At 37.9% G+C, this 19,476-nt stretch overlaps 1 protein-coding gene across 1 annotated transcript in view; it reads left to right on the top strand.

The window, feature by feature from the left end:
• MOCOS (molybdenum cofactor sulfurase) overlaps window positions 1-19,476 on the top strand; it is a 203,937-nt gene that overhangs the window by 109,499 nt on the left and 74,962 nt on the right. Inside the window, exon 5 of the mRNA XM_014880500.2 lies at window positions 10,347-10,423. Coding sequence (XP_014735986.2) covers window positions 10,347-10,423 — 77 coding nt within the window. The remainder of the gene's footprint in view (window positions 1-10,346; window positions 10,424-19,476) is intronic.

Genomic DNA, 19,476 nt, shown 5'->3' with positions numbered 1-19,476 from the left:
CCTTGGGTGGCTCTAATTCCTCCATTTTGTAGCCCACGTACTTTGTCTTAGCATATAAACATCTCTGCTTTTTTCACCCACTCATTGTTCTGTTTTCTATTTGGGTGATAGCTGGGATGATATTGCTTACATAACAAATGCTTCTATGAATATTAAGTTTTTCATTTCTCCATTGATACACACAGTCCTGACCCTCTGCTGTTCCTTTACCCTGTTGTTTCCTCAGCTACATGACTCATGCTCTTTTCTGTCAAAGCTAGGAACAGGAGTCATCTCCCTGTGCTCCCTATTTCAAGCAATGCCTGGTAACATGCCAGAACTTTCCTGATTTCTTGAAGGAATTGTTAGTTCAGATGATCCTTTCTTCTGGACTAGGATGACTGGAAGATTTCCAGAACTTCCTCCGGTTACTGACCATATCAATGCAGGTCCAGGACAACTTTGATTATATGAGCACATGAAATTCCTGGGGTCTCCAAAACTGCACTCCTGTTGAAGAGGAGAGGCAGTTGCATGGAAAGGGTTCTTGGCTTTCTGCAGTGTAAGCTGAAAACTACTTAAAATAGTGGGAAATTAGGAATGCTTGCTAATTCAGCATTGCTGCTGTGAATTAAATTTTCTGGAAATTTTGTAGCTCCCAATACCCAGTCCATGCTTGGAAAATCATTTAAAGTTGGTCTTTGGAAAGAAAAGTTGCTTACTTCTTCAACTTCCCAGTGTTCATTACCTTGGTACTACCTGTTGACCTCACAAGGTAGCATGAAATATTAGCAAGCCTCACAACTATGCTGAAAAATAAAAATGCCTTGGAAGAAATCTGCATATTATAGTCCCAAGGTGGAAAAATAGCATGCAGTAAACCAGGTAGTTACCAGGATGCACTTGATTTAGTGTAGCAGACCTTACTGTGTAATTTTTAATTTTTTTTCAAGCTTGAGAGAGGTGCAGACGCAGTAAGGGTTTTTACATGTGAAAGTCTTAGTTGATTGTATTCCCTAGGCATAAAAAGGCTAGTCATATACCTTAAAATGTTTTATTAGCTGAAGTCTTCCTTGTGTTTGTCTTGTCCCATTCTTCTTTGATGATTTTACTGTTATCACAAAGGTCTCAACATGTAAACTAGCTAATACGACATTATTCTGAACCTAAGCTGTTTCATAGCAGCAATTTAATAATGCCAGTTCTGTCAAGCTGCCAGCCTTTTTGGATACACAATGTTGTTTCTACATATATCATACATTAAACTGAATTTTGCTGCTTAGTGCTCATTTGTTACTACTTGTAGTTGGTGTATGCCACCAACTACAATAGTTTCACATACATGCAAGTTCACATCAGAAGTAAAAGAAACACTGATAACATTGTATTCTTGCTGACACCTATGAAATATTCAGCATGTGCATGAAAGCTTCTGAAATCCACTTAACACCCATTCCATTTTATAAAAATGAAAATTATTTCCTGCTTGTATTTTATCTGAGTTAATCCAGCACCTCCAAGTCCACCATTGAACCACATTACTCAGTGCCACATCTACACAGCTTTTAAATACCAGGGGTGGTGACTCTACCGCTTCCCTATGCAGCCTGTGCCAAAGTTTAACAACCCATTTTGTGAAGAAATTTTTCCTAATATCCAATCTAAACCTCTCATTGTGCAATTTGAGGCTGCTTCCTCTTCCCCTATCATTTGTTACTTAGGAAAAGAGACTGACCCCCACCTGGCCACAACCTCCTTTCAGATAAGTAGTAAAGAGCAATAAGGTTCCCCCAAAACCTCCTTTTCTCCAGGCTAAACAATCCCAGCTCCCTCCCTTTTCCACTGGGCAGCTTTCCAGCTGCTCTGCCCCCAGCCTGTAGCACAGCCTGGTTTTGTTGTGACCCAAGCACAGGACTCAACACTTCACCCTGTTAAATCTGATACAATTGGGCTGTCCAGATCCCTCATGTTCATGAGCACACATTAGGCCTCTGTCATACAGTCAGTAACAACATTTGAAGTTCTTTTAAGTTAGTTTTTGCATTGCCACTAAAGAAGGGCACATCTTTCCCAAATGGTGGCTTAAAACAGAGTGGTTTAACATAATCGTCCTAATTCACAGCTCCCAATGCATTCTGCTAATCTTAGGTATACATTGCCTCTGAAAATTACCTCTGGAAAGAATTTTTTTTGCTAGAGAAAGAAGCTTTTTGGATGACATCAGAGAAGTCTTTTCACACACCCACCCACTCACCCCTGTTACCAATAAGTAAGACTTTCTAAAGCCTTACTTATCAGTAACACAACCCTCAACTGAGGAAATAAAATGCTCATGGGTCTTGCTGAATTCGCTTTTATCTGTAGCAGAAATAAAGTCCATTCATTGCAGCAACCCCTTCTTCGAGGCATAGACCTTTGTACAGAACAGAGACCACCCATTGGAAAGCACTCATAGGGATTTTTCTCCATTATCTGATGATAAGTTACTGGTAACCTTATCCAAGGTCACTGCTCTGGGCCTGCCTCACTGGCACACACGATTAGACACTGGTATTTTCAGGTGTAGGTTTTTAAGACTGAATTCATGTTCAAGTGGGTCCTTTATTGTCTGCCAGTTTTTAAATTGATATTTCAATTTAAATCTTTAGCAGTTAATTACAAAGTTATTCTTTATGCCCAAATGTACCTGTTTAAGAATGAAAGATTACATCTCAACCTTCATGAGGAAATAAACAAATCTGTTTATACTGAACATAGAAAAAATTATTACAGCTGGTCAGATTCTTGCATATGAAAAATTTACTTCCAGAATGTCTTTCATCCTTTCCTTCCTCCTAAGGAGAAAATCAAAGAAAAGGCTTTGAATTTTTATTAATGATTCATTACTCATAGCTGATCAGTGAACAGTTTATGCAAATACACTTTGCAAATTGCTCACTTTAACTATTACTTGGGGTTATATGTAGATATTACTTTCCCATGGGAAGCAGAGGTGTGAACATTTGGATTATTGATATATAATCATGGGAGTATATATAATGCATATCAAATGTTAAATACTCAGAAAGATACAGAAATCATTTGCAATACGCCTGCTCACACTGAATTGTACCTTAATGGGTTCTTGTTGACATTAATAAGTTACAAGTTAAGATGAATGAGTATAAATTGCAAGCTAACTAGCTGATAGTTGAACATATTATTCTTTGAGGGTAGTTAACCAGCAGGCGTCATGTTCCTAAAGACTTATATTTAATATACCTCAAGGAAATATCCCTTTGTATAATGAAATATAAAAGAGACCGATTATTTTTGTTTCTCCCCCTCTGCCACAGCAATGCAATGAAAATATATTAGCCTGTTTTGTGAATTTGGAAGGGAACTTTTGGCCTGTGACATAACAGTGCATTCGTTGTTTTGGGACCAATTTTGACAGTGCAGTGCTTGTTTTTTGACCAATGACTTCTAGTGGGGAAAACGAAAAGTTGTTTTGTCATTATTTTACTTTGGAGGGTCCTCCTAGGGGTTGACAGGGGGAGTATGTTATCCCTGAGATATAATTTATTCATTTTTTCAGAGCTCTAAGTTGTTGATAATCTACAAAATCACAATGTGTCATTCAGACCAATTTGAGTAACAGGCTTAAGAATTGCTAATCTTTTCAGTGCAAATGGGAAGATTTTTCTAGAGAAATATATCGTGAGAAAAGTTACCAGCTAGGAGATCATCAATTGTACGTAAGGGAGAGATGCACAGAGACATTTGAAAAATAAAAATTGATTGATTTATTAATTCAGTTTTATCCTCCTCCACTGGCTGGTTTTAGGGCACTAGATCTCCCTTTGTTGTATGAGAAACAATCACTGTTCATGATTGTGTAATGCACCACTAACAGAGGTAAAAAGGAGTTGCTGAAGTGGTGAGAGTAGGTGTATTCTTCAGAGGTCTAACATTCATTACTACCCTCCTACCATTTAAATTCTTGGTTTACTGTAGTATGCTTCTGTGCAGGCAATTACACAAATGTTAGATAATTATGAAAGAATGGTTCAATGGTAGCATATGTCTATTACAGCAGGCTATCTCCTAATTTTATTTTCTTACTTCAATGGCATTCATTGTGTGAAATAAAGATACTTAGTCAAAATTGAGTACCTGAGGTTAGTCGTCTGTGGGTCATATCGTGTTTCAAAGATTTTACTAGTGGAGAATCAAAAAGTCCACATGCAAATGCTTGGTCTTGGATGATGCTGCCTTAAAGTTCAACTTTTGGTGTTAACATGACCAGGATTTGCCCCAGTTAAGAAAGTGACTAATATAGTCAACTAGCAAATTGCTAAAAATGAAGGGTATCACCTGTGGGAGACAAAGCCAGACAAAGAGAATCACGTCCTCTGGAGACACACAAATACCCTGGAAAAGTACCTGAGAACTTTGTCTCTGGAGGAGTTGATAAAAGTTCTAAAGAGCAGGGCAGGGCCCTAAAGGTTTTGTGGCCTAGTAATGATAAATTTTGAATTAAAGAAAAACAAAACAAATATAGCTCCTTCTGCAAATGTTGGGTTTTGATGTTGGAAAGCAGTGAGACCAATTAAAATCCGTTCCCCTGCTAATATCAGAGATGGCAATTACCAACCTAAGAACGCGACTATGACTGAAAACAGTCTGTTCCTACAGCCATGAGCTTGATACTGTATACCCTTGGTGCTGTTATAATTCCAGAAAATGTCACTTTAGAATAAACACAAAAATATGTAAATTGTAAAAATTGAATTTGCCAGGACAGATGTTTCATGGGGTGGTGATACAGAGTATCTCTAAGAGCTGAAAAATAGGATCTGAATGCATACCAAGAACCTCTCTGTATTGTTGTATTTTTTAATTAGATGAAAATAAATGAATTGAAAAGATGAAAGGAACTCATGTAACATCTCACTTCAAAGGGCAGCTCCACTCTTGAGGAGTGTTTTAAAAAAAAGAAAAAAAAGAAAAGCAGCTTATTCAAGAAATATTCATTCTCTGTGGATTTGGTTTCTCTTTTACCTGCTTTAGAAAGTCGTGAATGACTTCTGTTCATCTGACCTAAATGGAGTCATTACCCTGGTGTAGGGAAGAGTGGCAGCTGACTGACAGCGATGTTCACCCTGCGCTCCTTTGTTGCACTTTGCATTGACTCAGCAGTGCTCTCAAATGCACAGGATTATTTTTGACCTTGTGACAGGATTTTTATCAAAGTTTGAGTGCTCTGGCCTGTGTTCTGGATAGAAATTGCCCATATGGAAACGTTGCTTAGCCACCTCCCAAGGTGTGAACCAGAACAGCAACTATCTCAAGTGTATGCATATAAGTGTGTGCAGACTGGGAAATGCACAGGAGGAACCGGAGCTCCATGCCTAGTCAGAAAGTTACGATATTGTAGGAATAACTTAAACATGGTGGGACAACTGGCACCAGTGAAGAATTGCTATAGATAGTTAAAGGTTCTTTCGTAAAGACAGGGAAGGAAGAAGAGGAGGAGGAGTCATAGTCTAAATTAAAGAGAGCCTTGAATGGACATAAGTACAGTGGTTATGGAAGCCTCTGGCTCAAGATCTCAAGGGTCATCTCCAAGGAGGATCTTGCAGGAGGCATCTGCTACTGACCTCCAAACAAAGACAGTAAGGCCAGCAAAGCAATATTTGGGTCACCTAAGCAAGCTTCATATCACCAAGAACCCTGTTCTTTTGGGTGCCTTCAGCCACCAAACATTTTTTAGAACAAGTAATAGCTAACATATAATCTATCAAGTTTTGGAAATGTGTGGAGAGTCACTTCCTTATACATATGTTAGCTGTGCCCTCCAGGAAAGAGGCACTTCTGGATTTGCAACATGCAAACCAAGAAAAACAGCTTCATTTATATCTCGGTTAGCAATGGCTTTCTCTGCAGTGATCACAGTATTGTGGAGTTTGGGATCCTGCTGAGCGTGCTGAAGGTGACTAGTAAGACATGTGGTTTAGATTTTAGAAGGGAAACCTTATCACCATATTCCAGTATTTAAAGGGTGGATACAAAGAAGATGGAAATTCCCTTTTTTTCAAGGAGTCACATGGGAAATATGGGGGGTAATGGGTATGGTTACTCCTGAGGAGATTCTGACTGGACATTCCCAATGAAAACAGCCATTGGAATAATCTCCTTAGGGGAAGTGACAGATTCCCCAACATTGCACACTTTCAAGATTTAGCTGCACAAGATGTGCCATCTTGTCTAGACCATGCTTTTGCCAAGAAAGGTTTGACCAGATGATTCTTGAGGTTCCCTCTAACATGGTATTCTGTGAATCTGATTCTATGCACAGATAGAATGTCTTTATATCTGAATTTACTTTATCTGGACAAATTAATTGAAAAAAACCTTATACCCAAAAAAAACCCCTCAAACAACTCAATCACTCATCAGCGTGCTAAACAAGTCAGCCTTCTCAATCCAGCAGCAGATGCTTCCACCCAAAACACCTAAAAGCCATGACTTGTATACTTTTTATATGCAGAATAGCTTATATTATGAAAGGTATTTCACCATCTCAGCATTGGCTGATTGGTCTTGAGGGAGTTTCTGGAGTCTTGACTTAAGCCAGTGCTGTAATATTTTTGCCTTCCACCAAATTTCCTCTAAGTCCTATTTTCAAACATGAAGAGGGTTTTTTAGCCCTTCAGCACTTTATTTCCAATTACATCTGTCCAGGCCAGAATTCTTGTCATCATATTTCTGTGTAAAGGTGACCTAGCTAAGGGCAGGATGAATTGAAACTGTCCAAGATGTCACAGTTTCCTTCTGTGTTTCAGTTGCCCTAAAGTGTGGGATGGTGGCTTTAGAAAACAGCATTTATAAGCAGAAGTGTAACAGAGAAGTGTCGTAACAACCAGTTGAAATAAAGATTCAAAGAAAGACTAGCCTATCTCCATCCCTAGGAAGATCCTTAAGGCAGGACTGCTCACTGTAAAGAAATAGTCTTCTCTTGGGACTAAAAATTTTTGCTTCTGAAAGCAGAATGTGTGTGTGACTTGGAAAGGGAGAGCAGTTCATCAGTTTCACAATTCCTGGACAGATTTTAGGCATGCTGCTCTGTTCTTTGTTATGCCATGAGTTGCATAGCCAGTTTGTCAGATAGCAATTGGATCTGAAATGCTATTAGCACTTCACAAACATAATCAGCTAAGCAACTGAGCTCATCCCAGATGTGATTAAGTGAGATCAATTATAATAAGAACTAGATAAGAGAGGTAAGCTTCTTGTTTCTTGGGTTGGTATTCTGCAGTATTAGCCTTTGTAAGTATCCTTTATACATCATCAGCTGCAAAATCTTGATTACTTCAGGAAGTGGCTTCTAGACCAGCATTCAAATGAATTTCGTCCTGAACTGATTATTCTAACACTGCAACTGCCACTGAGTGGGGAAACAGTTTATTTGAAACATCAGTTGCACCATACAGAAAAAATAGCCATCGAAGCCAATGTTTTGCAATTCAAGGAGCATATTTCCTGTCAATCTTAAATACTGTTAAATATTCTGAGGGAGAGCTCTTTGTGTTCCAAGAAGGGAATAGCTGCCCTTCATAGCATCATGTTTTGCCATGGCACTATTGCTATAGCACTTAAGGCTTAATGGGCTAAATATCAGAATTTATACATTATTCTTGAAAATTTTGACATGAAGTTGCACACCAGGTGTTCACTAAATCTGAACATATATATGAGAGTCGGGGCACCAGAAGTAGTGTAAATATACATATTATAGGAATAACAAAATATTTGTACTTTGTTAATCAGAACTGGAAAGCTGGCAATGTATGAGTAGAGGGTTTTGGGTTTTTTGTGATGCAGAGAGACTAAATGCAGGATGCATATCATGCCACAATAATTGTGCTGTTCTGGAGCATAAGGTTTGACCAAAAGCCCACAAACTGTCTTTACTTGTCTTTTTTTTTTTTTTTTTTTTTTTTTAAATTTGTGTGAAGATTCCTAAGCTCTGAACTATTTTCATAAAAATATTTAAGATCTTACAAGAGTGCCATGGTACATGCATCTCTCCTATTGTGTAGCATTGGATGTACTGCAGTTGTTTGCTTAGTTAATAAAACATATCATAAAAAGAAATACAATTGTTGCCTCCCCTTTTTTACTATGTGTAGGACTCAGATGTCTGATGATCTAGGCTGGCACCTTTGTTGCCTTTTCAAGTGCTTTTCTACTATTTTATCACTATGATAGTGATAAAATTGTTGGGGATTGTGCAGTCTCCTTGATGGGCTCAGTGCCAGTGTCTGTGCTCTGGTCCAGTTCCCAGTGTTTTGTTTGCTTTGCTGGCCACTGTGAGTAACTGAGCAGAGCAGGTCAGTTCCCCCTTAGGGATCCTCTCTGTAATCTCTCTTTGCCAGACATGTGGGACTGCTGTGACCTTTTCTGCAACCAGTGCAAAAGGTTTCTGTATTCAATTCCAAAACAACTGTTAACTTCTGCCTTATCTTTTCTTCCTCATACTCCCACATTTTTTATGGCTTTTTGGATAGAGTAATGCTTCCCTCAGACACTGGTCCACAGGTCTCTGTGAAAATATTCCTGGTGTTAGGTCTCTTTCAAATCACAAATGGCCATTTTACATTTCATCACTGACAACCAGCAAGATTTCTTCTCTAAAGTTCAAGATCAACTATTAATAATTAGTAGGCAAGATCCAGAAATTTCTAGAATGGATTCTTTGGCCTATGCTGTGTTAAAATACATGAACATAAGTGGTCTCTTTTGAGTCATTCATCCTTGTAGCAGTCCACCACTATTCTCTTAACACTTGGTTTATAATTATTTGTTGCCTCTATCTTCTTTCATTGCAGCTGAATGTATTATCATATATGCACGATACTCTTGCATTTTTCATTTGTGTGGACCTTTACCAAAGATTTTTTGGAAGGTTAATATGTTCTTCACCTAATGATGTCACTTGCAGTGTTGAAAATGATTGATAACTATAGAAAAAAAAAGTAGGAAGTAAGAAAAATTATGATAGAAGTGGGAGCTATTATATTATTCTATTTATGTTTATTTTATTAAAGAAAAAACATTTGATATCTGACATTTTTAAACTTTGAGTCTTTTCTCAAGATATTTTTAATTTGTGGCACCAAAATCTTTTAACATGCATTATGAAAAATTATGCATCCAGTTAAAAAAAGAAATCTATTTTCTGGCCTAAAACATGTATTTAAAGTATTTTAGCCCAAGAGTATGTGTCTTATGTTCCACCTTGTCCACTAATTCTTCAATGTAGATACCATCTGATCTTTCTGAGAAAGATCTAAGGAACACCAAGCCCCACTGGAAGTCTCATCCTCGTGGTTGGAGTTAGTTTTATACTTGAACCATGAGATTATGAGTGGGTTCATTTCCAGCATTAACTGTTACAGTTTTGGGCATAGTTTCTTCCTGAGAGATTTGCTGTGAGCCCACGTTCAGCCTTTTAAAGTACTGAGTTCTGTACAGTTTTGACTTAATCAGATGCATAATTCTGCATTCTTCTTTGAGGTGAAGAAAAATTAATGATTTCTCCTTAAACTTCTTGTGGACTGTGGTGCACACAAAGCCTAAATGAAACATTCTGATGCTTCCTTGGTGTCTCTTCTGGTCCCTTGAATACTTTTGTGCATCAGTTCCTGAATATATTCTCACTGCGGAGCTTCACTTTCTCCTCTTGGACTGTGAGAATGGCTGCAGTAGTTCACAAAATTCAGTGGTTTCACTTCTATTTGGTGTTTCCTTTAAAAGATGATGGTAGGGGATGCACCCTCTCCCCATCCTTCTATAGTGCTTTTGCTACAGGTCAGTTAAAAATTAATTTCTAGGAGAAACACATAGAAGGAGACTTGTTAGTGATCTCTTTGGTTCCTCTTTGCACCAGTTAAGTGGAGCCTTCTAATTCAACTGTGTTAGGTGTAATTACATCGGGGGCTGGGGGAATGCACACAAGTCTCCACCTGTCTTCACCTGTTCCCTAAATTCTCAGAAAGTAACTTAGGACCTTGTGACATTAGCTCATGGCACATAACTGTTAACCATTACTTTAATGAAGATTAGTACATGGTTACTCTATGTAGGAGAAAATTATGCCTTTCTATGTGCAAGTAACTATTTATGTGAACCTCTATTGCTTTGAAGAACATATTTTTCCTTCACCGTACACTACAAGACTGGGAGATAAATCCTTAAGGAAATAGTTCCAACTCTGCAAGTTAGATTCACTGAATATAAAAATAGTAACTCTTAAAATAGATTTAAAATCAGTACCATTGCTGCATGTTGTATTTACTGTGCTCATTTATTCCATTCTTTAGGTTTGAAGATGGTACAGTCTCTTTTCTTGATATCATTGCTCTGAAGCATGGATTTGATGTTCTGGAAAAACTCACAGGTCAGTTAATATAACTTTAATACTGAAGACTGCAGTTCTGGATTTATGCTTAGGGCACAGGTCTGATCATATTTCTTATGGCTCTAGCTTAATTTTCCTTTCTGCTTTTACTATCTATGTTCATCATTGTGAAGATAAGAATTCAGTGTAACTGGCTTATTCACATGCTCCCTATTCCAGCCTGGTTTGAAAGAAAAAAAAGGGTCTAGACTGTTCTGGAAATGCAAGACTTGTGTACATGGAGAACTTCTCATCTGCCTCACACTCACAAAGATGCAATAGGAAACTAGCACTAGAAATTGGCTGAGTGACTCACACTGTTTGAGTCCACCTTTGAAGCCCTTAATGTGGAGCTAACACTGAAGTCACAAATAAAACTTCAAGCTGGTCTTCAAGCCAGAAGCTGTATGTGAAGGGTGGTACTCATGTGCCATGTTTACTCTAGGATAGACTGCTGCTTGTCTGGCTCAGCACCCCAAAAGCACAGTCTCTCTGTGTTTGCTGCCATGGGTCAGGGACTCTCCTGAAAAGGGCAGGAGATGACACCTGGCCAGGGAAGCTTGCACCACGAGCTGTGCAGCAGGCTTGTACCGTGGCATTTTTCCACGTGTGGAATGTGCCAAGTTAACAAAGGATGTTCCTGAAATGGTTTTCTTGATCAGGTATGTGTGTTACTGAATGTGTAATGTCTGAACCTCCCTTCACCAGTGCACTCTTCGATTTCCTACATAAAGTCATAAAGTGCATCATGGTGTAAAAGATGCCTGAGTCCAGAGAGACACTGGCTACGTACTTTTCAGGTTAGTGTAATTTCAGCAAGTGTCTGTGAAGGTTTATTGCCATGATTTATCTGAAGGATTCTGGTTTCATCTTCCTCCCAGTGCAAGGCTTTTGTGAGGAGTATTCTGTTAGATGCTTCAGGTCTTGTTCATGTGGAAATCAATAGCAGTTTTCATCCACATCAATAGTCTGACTAAGCCCAACAAGTAAGGATGTTTTACTTTATGTTGCTCTACATGGGGACCAGGGATCAGTAACCAGCCTTAACTATATGTTCTTGTAGTACAGAAAGCTTCTCAAAAATGTGCAATCCTAAATAAACATGTTCACTGGTAAAGAGGGCTTTGGTTCAATGTGTAGGAGAATTGCCTGCCATGAATGTGAGAGTTGATGATAGCACCTCCTCTGTTGCATTTCTCATCCATCTTACCCTGTTTTTGGTACCTGTTTGAGCTAAACAATTGAAAAATCTCTTCATACTAGACTGAGGGGACTCAACCCTGAATCTGAATAAAGTGGGTATCAATCGATGACACGATAGAAGAGATGCATGAAAAAAGAGTGTGTTGAGATCTTTCTGTTGTGAAAAATGTGAATTGGCTTCAAATGTTCATACTTACAATTCTTTAATAGAAAATAAAAATAAAAAATTCAGGAATATTTCTATTTTTAAAATTTAAAAACATTTTTTCCCCACATTGCTAAAATGTAGAAAGATGGGAAAATACAGACTGAAAGAGCAAGCAAGAAGAAAGCTCTATATATATATAAATATATGAATTTCTATATATAGAACTATAAAGAAAAAAATCTATATAGTTCTATACATAGAAAATCCTATATATTTTCAATGTAAGGAGAAAATTGAAAAATTAAATAAAAAACGGTTTTGAGAAATACTGGAATTTTAAAACTGCAGCACTGCTGGTGTAGTCTAGATACTTTAGTAGTCTCTAGTCAAATCCTGGAGGGCCACACTGAAGAAAGCAGAAGTGCCAGCACTGCCTCTTTACAGATATAAGAGACTGGAGAAATCTATAGTGGAAGAAAAAATAGAATTCTGTAAAGGATTTTAATCACCACATGATCCAAGAATTTTCTGCAAAGTTGGGCCAGTCCTAGACCATTATCTATGACCTAAGATGAATTAAACTTTTGTTCCAGATAAGTAAGAACTTTCAATATGTTCATGCTAAAACTTTTGTGATTATGCACGCATGTATGTGCATGTAAGTAGAAAAATTTCCATGTGATGTGTTTTTGTTAATTAGAATTTAATCATAACCACTCAAAGGTGATAGTAGAACTTGTTACAACTATGGTCATGTTTGGACTTTTTCCGTCATAGAATGCATTTTTGTGAGTCGACTTTTCAAAGCTGATGTGAAGGATGGCTTAGCCCTATCAGGTCTCTTGGCTCTTCTGTGTTGGCTGTGTGACAAAGTTTTGGGGGACCCTGCTCTTCAATTTGTGTAAGCATTGAATGTTCCTGGCACAACCGATGCAACAAGAGATTCAGGGATTTTCAGTAGCCATTTCCTCTCACCATCCTTTTCTCCCCTGAATACCATTGACAACCATGGGGTTTTGCAGGTTATTTAATTTCTGTCAAAGGCACAGTGTTTCTTTTGAACAGAGATTATTAGCACTTGGGTGTATACAACAAAGCCATTGCATGCTGTAGAAGAACTTCATAATCCAGAAGGACTGCAGATTTGTTTTAAGCCTCTTTATACATATTTTTTCCTCTTCAACTGTCGGAATTTTCAGTGGCAAAATGCTCTGTCAAATGTGAATCACTTTTGAGTCTCACTTTGCTGTAGCTACTGGAGCACTTATTTTACACTCCCCAAACGCAATGATTTGCATTCTGGATTGGAAATAGCCTGGAGTAGAAACAAGCAAAATAAACAAAGTATTGTTTTTGTGTCCTAATGTGTAATGAAAGCACTGCTGAAGTTCTTTTGGGGAGGTACTGTAGCTGAATTATTCTGTTGTAATTATTGAAGATAGGGAAGAAAATCACTAACAGAAGGTAACTCAGAGTTTCAGTGTTAGTCAGTGTTGTGAAACATACAGATCAGTTTCTGACTGATATCATCTGAATACATCCTTGACCTCTCTCAACTTCCGTTTAGAACAAGGCAAATTTCCTGCCAGAATTGCATAATGATATGCATGTGTATTTAAACCATTCCCAGAGGTCTTATATCTATATGATTTTTAAACTTATGGTTTATGGTACATATTTTTATTAGTTATTATTCATCTGCTTTTAAAATGAACCTAAGGCACACCATTTGTGATAAGATTTACTTAAGATTTACTTTGATTATAATGTCTGTTCAGGAAGCATTAATTCACTTCAGAAGAAAATATTAAAAGTATGGCAAGAAATTTTAAAATGCAGATTAAGTCTCCTAACAATGGTGAATTCAGAGTTGTTTTTAAATTCACCAGATGCTTGATTGGTTGTTGGAAAGTAAAGGTTATTTTGGCTTTCATAAAGACAATTGTACCACAAAACAACCAAAGCAAAATGTAGCTCAGGATGTTAAATGGTGATGATAACTTAGTTTTTCAACTTCGTCTTTGGAACTCTTTTTGTGTTTTGCCCTGCTCCACCAAGGACTGGTTGCAGTCAGTGATGGGATGTTTGGCAGCCTGCATTTAATGGTACTGCACAGATTCTCATGTGTGTTGTGTTTATACACTTAAGGTTATATGTCATCCAGTTTAGGGGCCAGAAAAAAAAAATTCTCAAAAATATGATTGTCAGGGATTACTGGGATTTCTTTTATGCAGAGTTTGTGGCTTCATCTTGCTCTTATCTGGTCACATCACCTAAACTTGGATCGTGGGTGTGATGCTTGTATATTTTACTGCTTTCATCCTACACCAACTGTATAGGCTAAATATTTTGCAAGTGTGCATATCTTTCTTTCTACATGTGGGATTATATAAGAAAGGTGTTTTTCCTGCCTTGCATCAGATGGTTGCTGTAAAACTAAGCCATGGCCTCCTGATGAGTCAGAACCTCTACAGAGGAATTACCTGCACTTGTTCCATTTCAGAGTTGCAACATGAGGTTATGTTTCATGTGAGGACCTCGCCTGTGTGGACACTACTGAATGCTTCCATTGAAGTCGACAGGACCATGAAAAGTCTAATATAATGGCCTGGGAGCTGGATGAGGAATTGGGTTCCTCTCCTTGGCCACAAAATTTACTTGACATTTATTAAATCACATAAATACTAATCTTAAGGAGAACAGGGAGTTAGGTAACTGAATATGTTTTCAGATCTGCATGTAACCTCAGGATGGCATTTACCTTATCTTGCTGTCAACACTGATGTTTGAGGTACCATTTTGATTCCCACCGAAATCAGTGTAACAGACAGTGACTTCACCAGTCTGATCCCTCTGAATTTTTTGAAATTTAGAATGAGAGGAGTTACAGCTAGCAATAGCAGCTCTTTTCTTTGTCTATTAAAGGAGCTTATATTATTAGCTTAGTGTCGTATAGGCCATTTCTTTAATTTTATACAACTTTCCTGAAAATGATCCCTTTGAGACTAGAAAGCTGAACTGCCAGATGAGTTAAGGTGGAAATAGTGTTTTGGGATACTTTTTGCTTCCCTTAGATCTGCAGCTTCTTTTGAGCAGGGCAGGTTCTACATTTCCTGTGGCTGAAATAAACCAATAAAGCATAACACGAACTGTTCTGGAAGAACCCTGAAGAGCATGAAGTGAGGTTTTCTATTTGTGAAACCTTTATCTGTCCATTACTCTAGGAATGATTTCTGTTTTCCAACATATATTTCATGCTTCAAATCCAAGTTTATTCAGGTAGATGTTGCTTTCTCTGAGGGGGAAAGGTTCACAGTCTGCCAGCAAACTATCCCACAAAGGCAAAAAAAATTCTATCTCCAGGGTGAAAATGTGCCTGTTATGGTGAAAAAAAAAAAAAAAAAAAAAAAAAAAAGGCTTATATAAAGCATGTGTGTGTACAGCTGATTTCAGAAGTCTGTGGTGGTTTTAATTTTCAAATGACTGGTTACAGCAGATTAGGAGGAAAGAAAGCTCAGTTGGTTCTTTTGCATCAAAAGAACCCATTGTTGGGACTGTGGTTAATTTATTAGGAAGAACATGCTCAACTGAGCACGCACTTACTAATGGCTGTGGATGAAATTGAAACAATCACAGAGGCAGTATTACAAAATGAGCAAGGAGGTGAGGCAGTCTTGTGCAACTGCCTGGAAGTACAGCCAAGAACATACAATGTGTTTGGAAGGCAAGTTTGGATTAATAAATAGGGGCTACATTTTATACTATAGATACAGAATCTGTTCCCAGTTCTGCCTAAGGTAGCATGGTGAAATCCATCACTTGCAGAAATGAAGCAGGAGAAATTGTTGTACCCCCCATTGAGAGACTTCAATGAAGGCATAGTAATATTAACAGCAGTCAAGTGTAATGAAACTGAGATCTACTGATCCCTACAATGATGCAGCATGGCCTACATATGGCCGAAGGATATCTTGGAGAAGAAGCACTTTCTGTCTGTAATAACTTTTTCCCAAGATCATTTTCTGTGTCAGATATAGTTAGGACCTGAAAGACTTGTCATTTTCCTTACAAAGTTATCATTATCACTGCAAAGATAAAGTCCTGTGAAACTGTCTTTTTCAAAGGAGAACAGAAGTGACAGCTTTTAGACTCGGGTGCAGATCTTCCAAAGACTTTTTGATGCCTCAAGTGATGGATTAGGTGAGAGACCTTATTATTCTTAGAATACCCTTTTGAAACGGGGGGGGAATCTTGTTCAGCTGTATTCTTGAAACATGCATATGAAATATTCAAGAATTGTCTTTGTATGGTTCCAACTAAAATGTGAAAGGGAAATGGCAAATAAAGTTACAAAGTCCATTACATTTTAAACAGGGTAATGTATTGCTAATTAATTTTTGCCACATCTTGATATACTAACAAGGAAATAAAATGTTACCTAGTGGATACTAATTTCCTTTTCGGATAAGGTGAATAATTTTCTTATTAACATGCACCTAGAAAATGAACCTTGACACGGTGGTGAAAGAATTCAGTTTTATGAAAAACTGGAGCATACTGGGACTAGAGAAGGATCAGTATTTTGGCATTTGTGGAAACAGTCTGACTGGTGTTAGGGTGCTCAATTCAGCCATCCCTCAGAGATCTCAGGGTCCTCTAGTGTGTGCTGGCTACTTTGGCAAGGATTACCTTATTTCTTTTAGAACATTTTTAATTTCCTAGCTAACTGGATCCAGCTGTTTCAGCCCTTCATGCAACACAGAGATTTTATGCTAAATCCAAAGGGGCTAAATTAAAGTGAAATGAAATTTGCATATCATGTAAAACTCTACTTGTTCAGCAGATCCAGATTATATGGTACTAATCACAAACACTAGACAGAGTAAATCCTCTTGAAGTCACCCTGGGGTTAAGTCAAATGCTTTACACTCTTTGACACATACCCATGAAATATGTAATCAAGTCTGTTTGACGTCCTCTCCTAATTATGTGTGTATATTTTAAGCAGATGCTTTTCCAGCTGATCTGTGCCTTTTGAGATCTTTTTTTTTTTCATTATTAATCAGAAAATCATGCTGTATGTTAACAGCAAGTGCCAATTATGAGAAACTAATATTAGTTTCTTTGCTTAGAAGCTGTGCTTTTGCAAATAAGACCATTGCCAAGTAACATATAGATGTCAAGACAATATACAAACCTCTGAATGTTTTCCATCGGGGCATAGTTATTCTACCATGCATTGCACTATTTCAGCCTAAAACCAAAATTTATTTTTCCATATAATGTTTTTTTTTAGTTTGAGGCAAAAATATTCAGTAAAGAAATTCTCTGTTGGAAATAAGAAGGACTGCTTGTTTTCACAAAAGTTAGGATTTAAATGATAAAAATATTTTTTCCCAAAGACTCTACACTCATAATTTCTGTCAAGAATGTTAATGTATAAGCTTAGCCTTTCTTGAGTCTCCTTACTCAGTGAGATAATATCAGGAGACAAATTCAATATTTGACTAAGTTGGGAGTCACTGAGTTTTAAGCAAATGCCATTTTTATTGTGAAAATATAAAAGTAGTCTTGATAAAGTACTAGTGACCTAGTTGGTTCTACCCTGCTCTTCAGCTGAAGTATGCAAACTTCCACTTGCATTTCACTTTATTTTCCCTTCAGTATTTTCCCTTCAGTGTGTTTAGCAGAGACATCTACTGGCAAATTGTTAACTGGCATTCTCCTCCTCAGGTCCTGCAATGCCATTTCTTACATCTCTGAAGGAGAGACTTGCTAATATGGGAATGACTACTTTGAAGCTTTTAGATGTGCTGCAGCATTAAATTTATTATTTGGGAAGAAGCGTTAAGTAGTATATCAACAGACACAAAATCAATAAAGGCAAAATAAAATTTTCCTATTTTCTCGCTAATGTTGCTTCCTGTTGAACTGACAAGCTACTTTTAGCAGAAATGTGCATATCAGAGAAAAGGAGTTTATGATCCATTATAGATGAACAGGACTAATTGCAAATCACGTAATAATTGTCGTCAGTCTCCATTGATTTTGATTCAGTCAATATAAAATGGAAAGAAGGAAACCACAGGATATAATTGGAAGAGCTGTTTTGCCTGCAGGGACTGGTTTCGTTTCTAATGCTTGCTCCACACTCGCAGCTTATTTTTTCAACAAAGATGTGCCTTAGCTGTCACCTTTGCCCAGTTTTTAATGGCTCTCAATAGAGCTGTTCTAGACATGAGTTCAGCTCATATGCGCTACCTGCTCTAGTTGTGGTTTAAACACTTAGAGGCTGTCAGGGAGGAACAAGACTCACACAAACATAGCTCCTAGCAAGTCCCCCTTGGGCTTAGGCCCTGAAGGAGCCCCTGGGAATACATCTGGCAGCTTTGCCTCTTCTGCAGTCCAGCCTTGCTAGCCCCCAGGAGACACTCACATTCCTTGGGGCAGGTACAGCCTTGCAGAGGTGCAAAAGCAGAACTGAAAGGACACAGATGATTGATTACGTGGCCCCAACAAAAGGTCTTTAATATTTCAAAATTAGCCTTTGCATTTTTTGGGCAACCTGTGGATTCGAGACACTAAGTAGCATCTCATCCATCCATTTGGAGTGGGTACATTTTCTCACAATCACTACAGGTAAAATATATTTGAAGGTCTTATGTGAGGTGCTCAGATAATTAAATTTTTTCAAATTGGTTTCATTCAAGTAAAATGCCCCTATTCTCTAAATCTATTCATCCCACTGAACCTACTTTGGACATTTGTGTACTACATTCCTACAAACATTCATTTTATATTATTCTAGGTGTATATGCATTTGTAATGCCCTTTCAGGTCTGTTATGCTTTCAGGACTCTGTGTACCTTGCCTAATTCCAGATTTGAGATCCACACATCTGCTCATCCATATCACACCCCCTATTCCCCCGTTTTCATCCGCATCCTAATTTCCATGAAAGGAAGATTTTACTGGGCAAAGAATCTCCATTTGTAAGCTGCTTTAATTGCAATTGTTGCAATTCTGTAGTAGCTGGAGCAATATTTTTGGATGTTTTTCTCTCTTTTCTCCTTTCTTTAGTTATTTCCCCAAGCAAACTAGGTTGAGTATTGTCAGGTGCTGGTGTGAACCATCTCTATGTTAGAAGGACTTTGCTACCATAACTACACTGGCAAAACCTCTAAAAAAAAAAAAGCTATTTGCTTCTGAATGTCCAGCAGCACAACCTCAATATTTTAGTCATGATGTTCAAGCATTTGAACAGGCTGCTTAGGGAAGTTTTGGAATCACTGTCCCTGGAAGTATTCAAAAAACGCTTAGGTGTGCTGCTTAGGGACATGGTTTGGTGGTGGATTTGGCAGTGATGGGTTAATGGTTGGACTTGATTTTGGAGACCTTTTCCAACCTTAATAGTTCTATCATTCTATGATATAAACTGCCATAGTTTATTGATGTTAGTGGAAACATGGTAGTTGATGCTACCCATCCCAAAATCCTTGGCAAAGATCATGGAGATTTTGCTTGCAAAGTTGTCATTTTCAGGTGGCTTTAACAGATGTCTTCAGACTGCAGACCTGTTACAATTGACCTAGTTTCACTCACTGGGCATGGCGAGTTCACACCTTAAAAGGACTTCATCCCAGAAATTAGAGAGTGAGGCTGGAGATCAGAATTACTGAGCTGGTTTTATTTATATAAGTAA

This window comes from Sturnus vulgaris, chromosome 1 (assembly GCF_052056855.1).
Source record: "Sturnus vulgaris isolate bStuVul1 chromosome 1, bStuVul1.hap1, whole genome shotgun sequence".
NCBI classification, from domain to species: domain Eukaryota; kingdom Metazoa; phylum Chordata; class Aves; order Passeriformes; family Sturnidae; genus Sturnus; species Sturnus vulgaris.
Note: the sequence above shows the minus strand (reverse complement) of the source record. Positions and strands in the feature narration are given on the sequence as shown.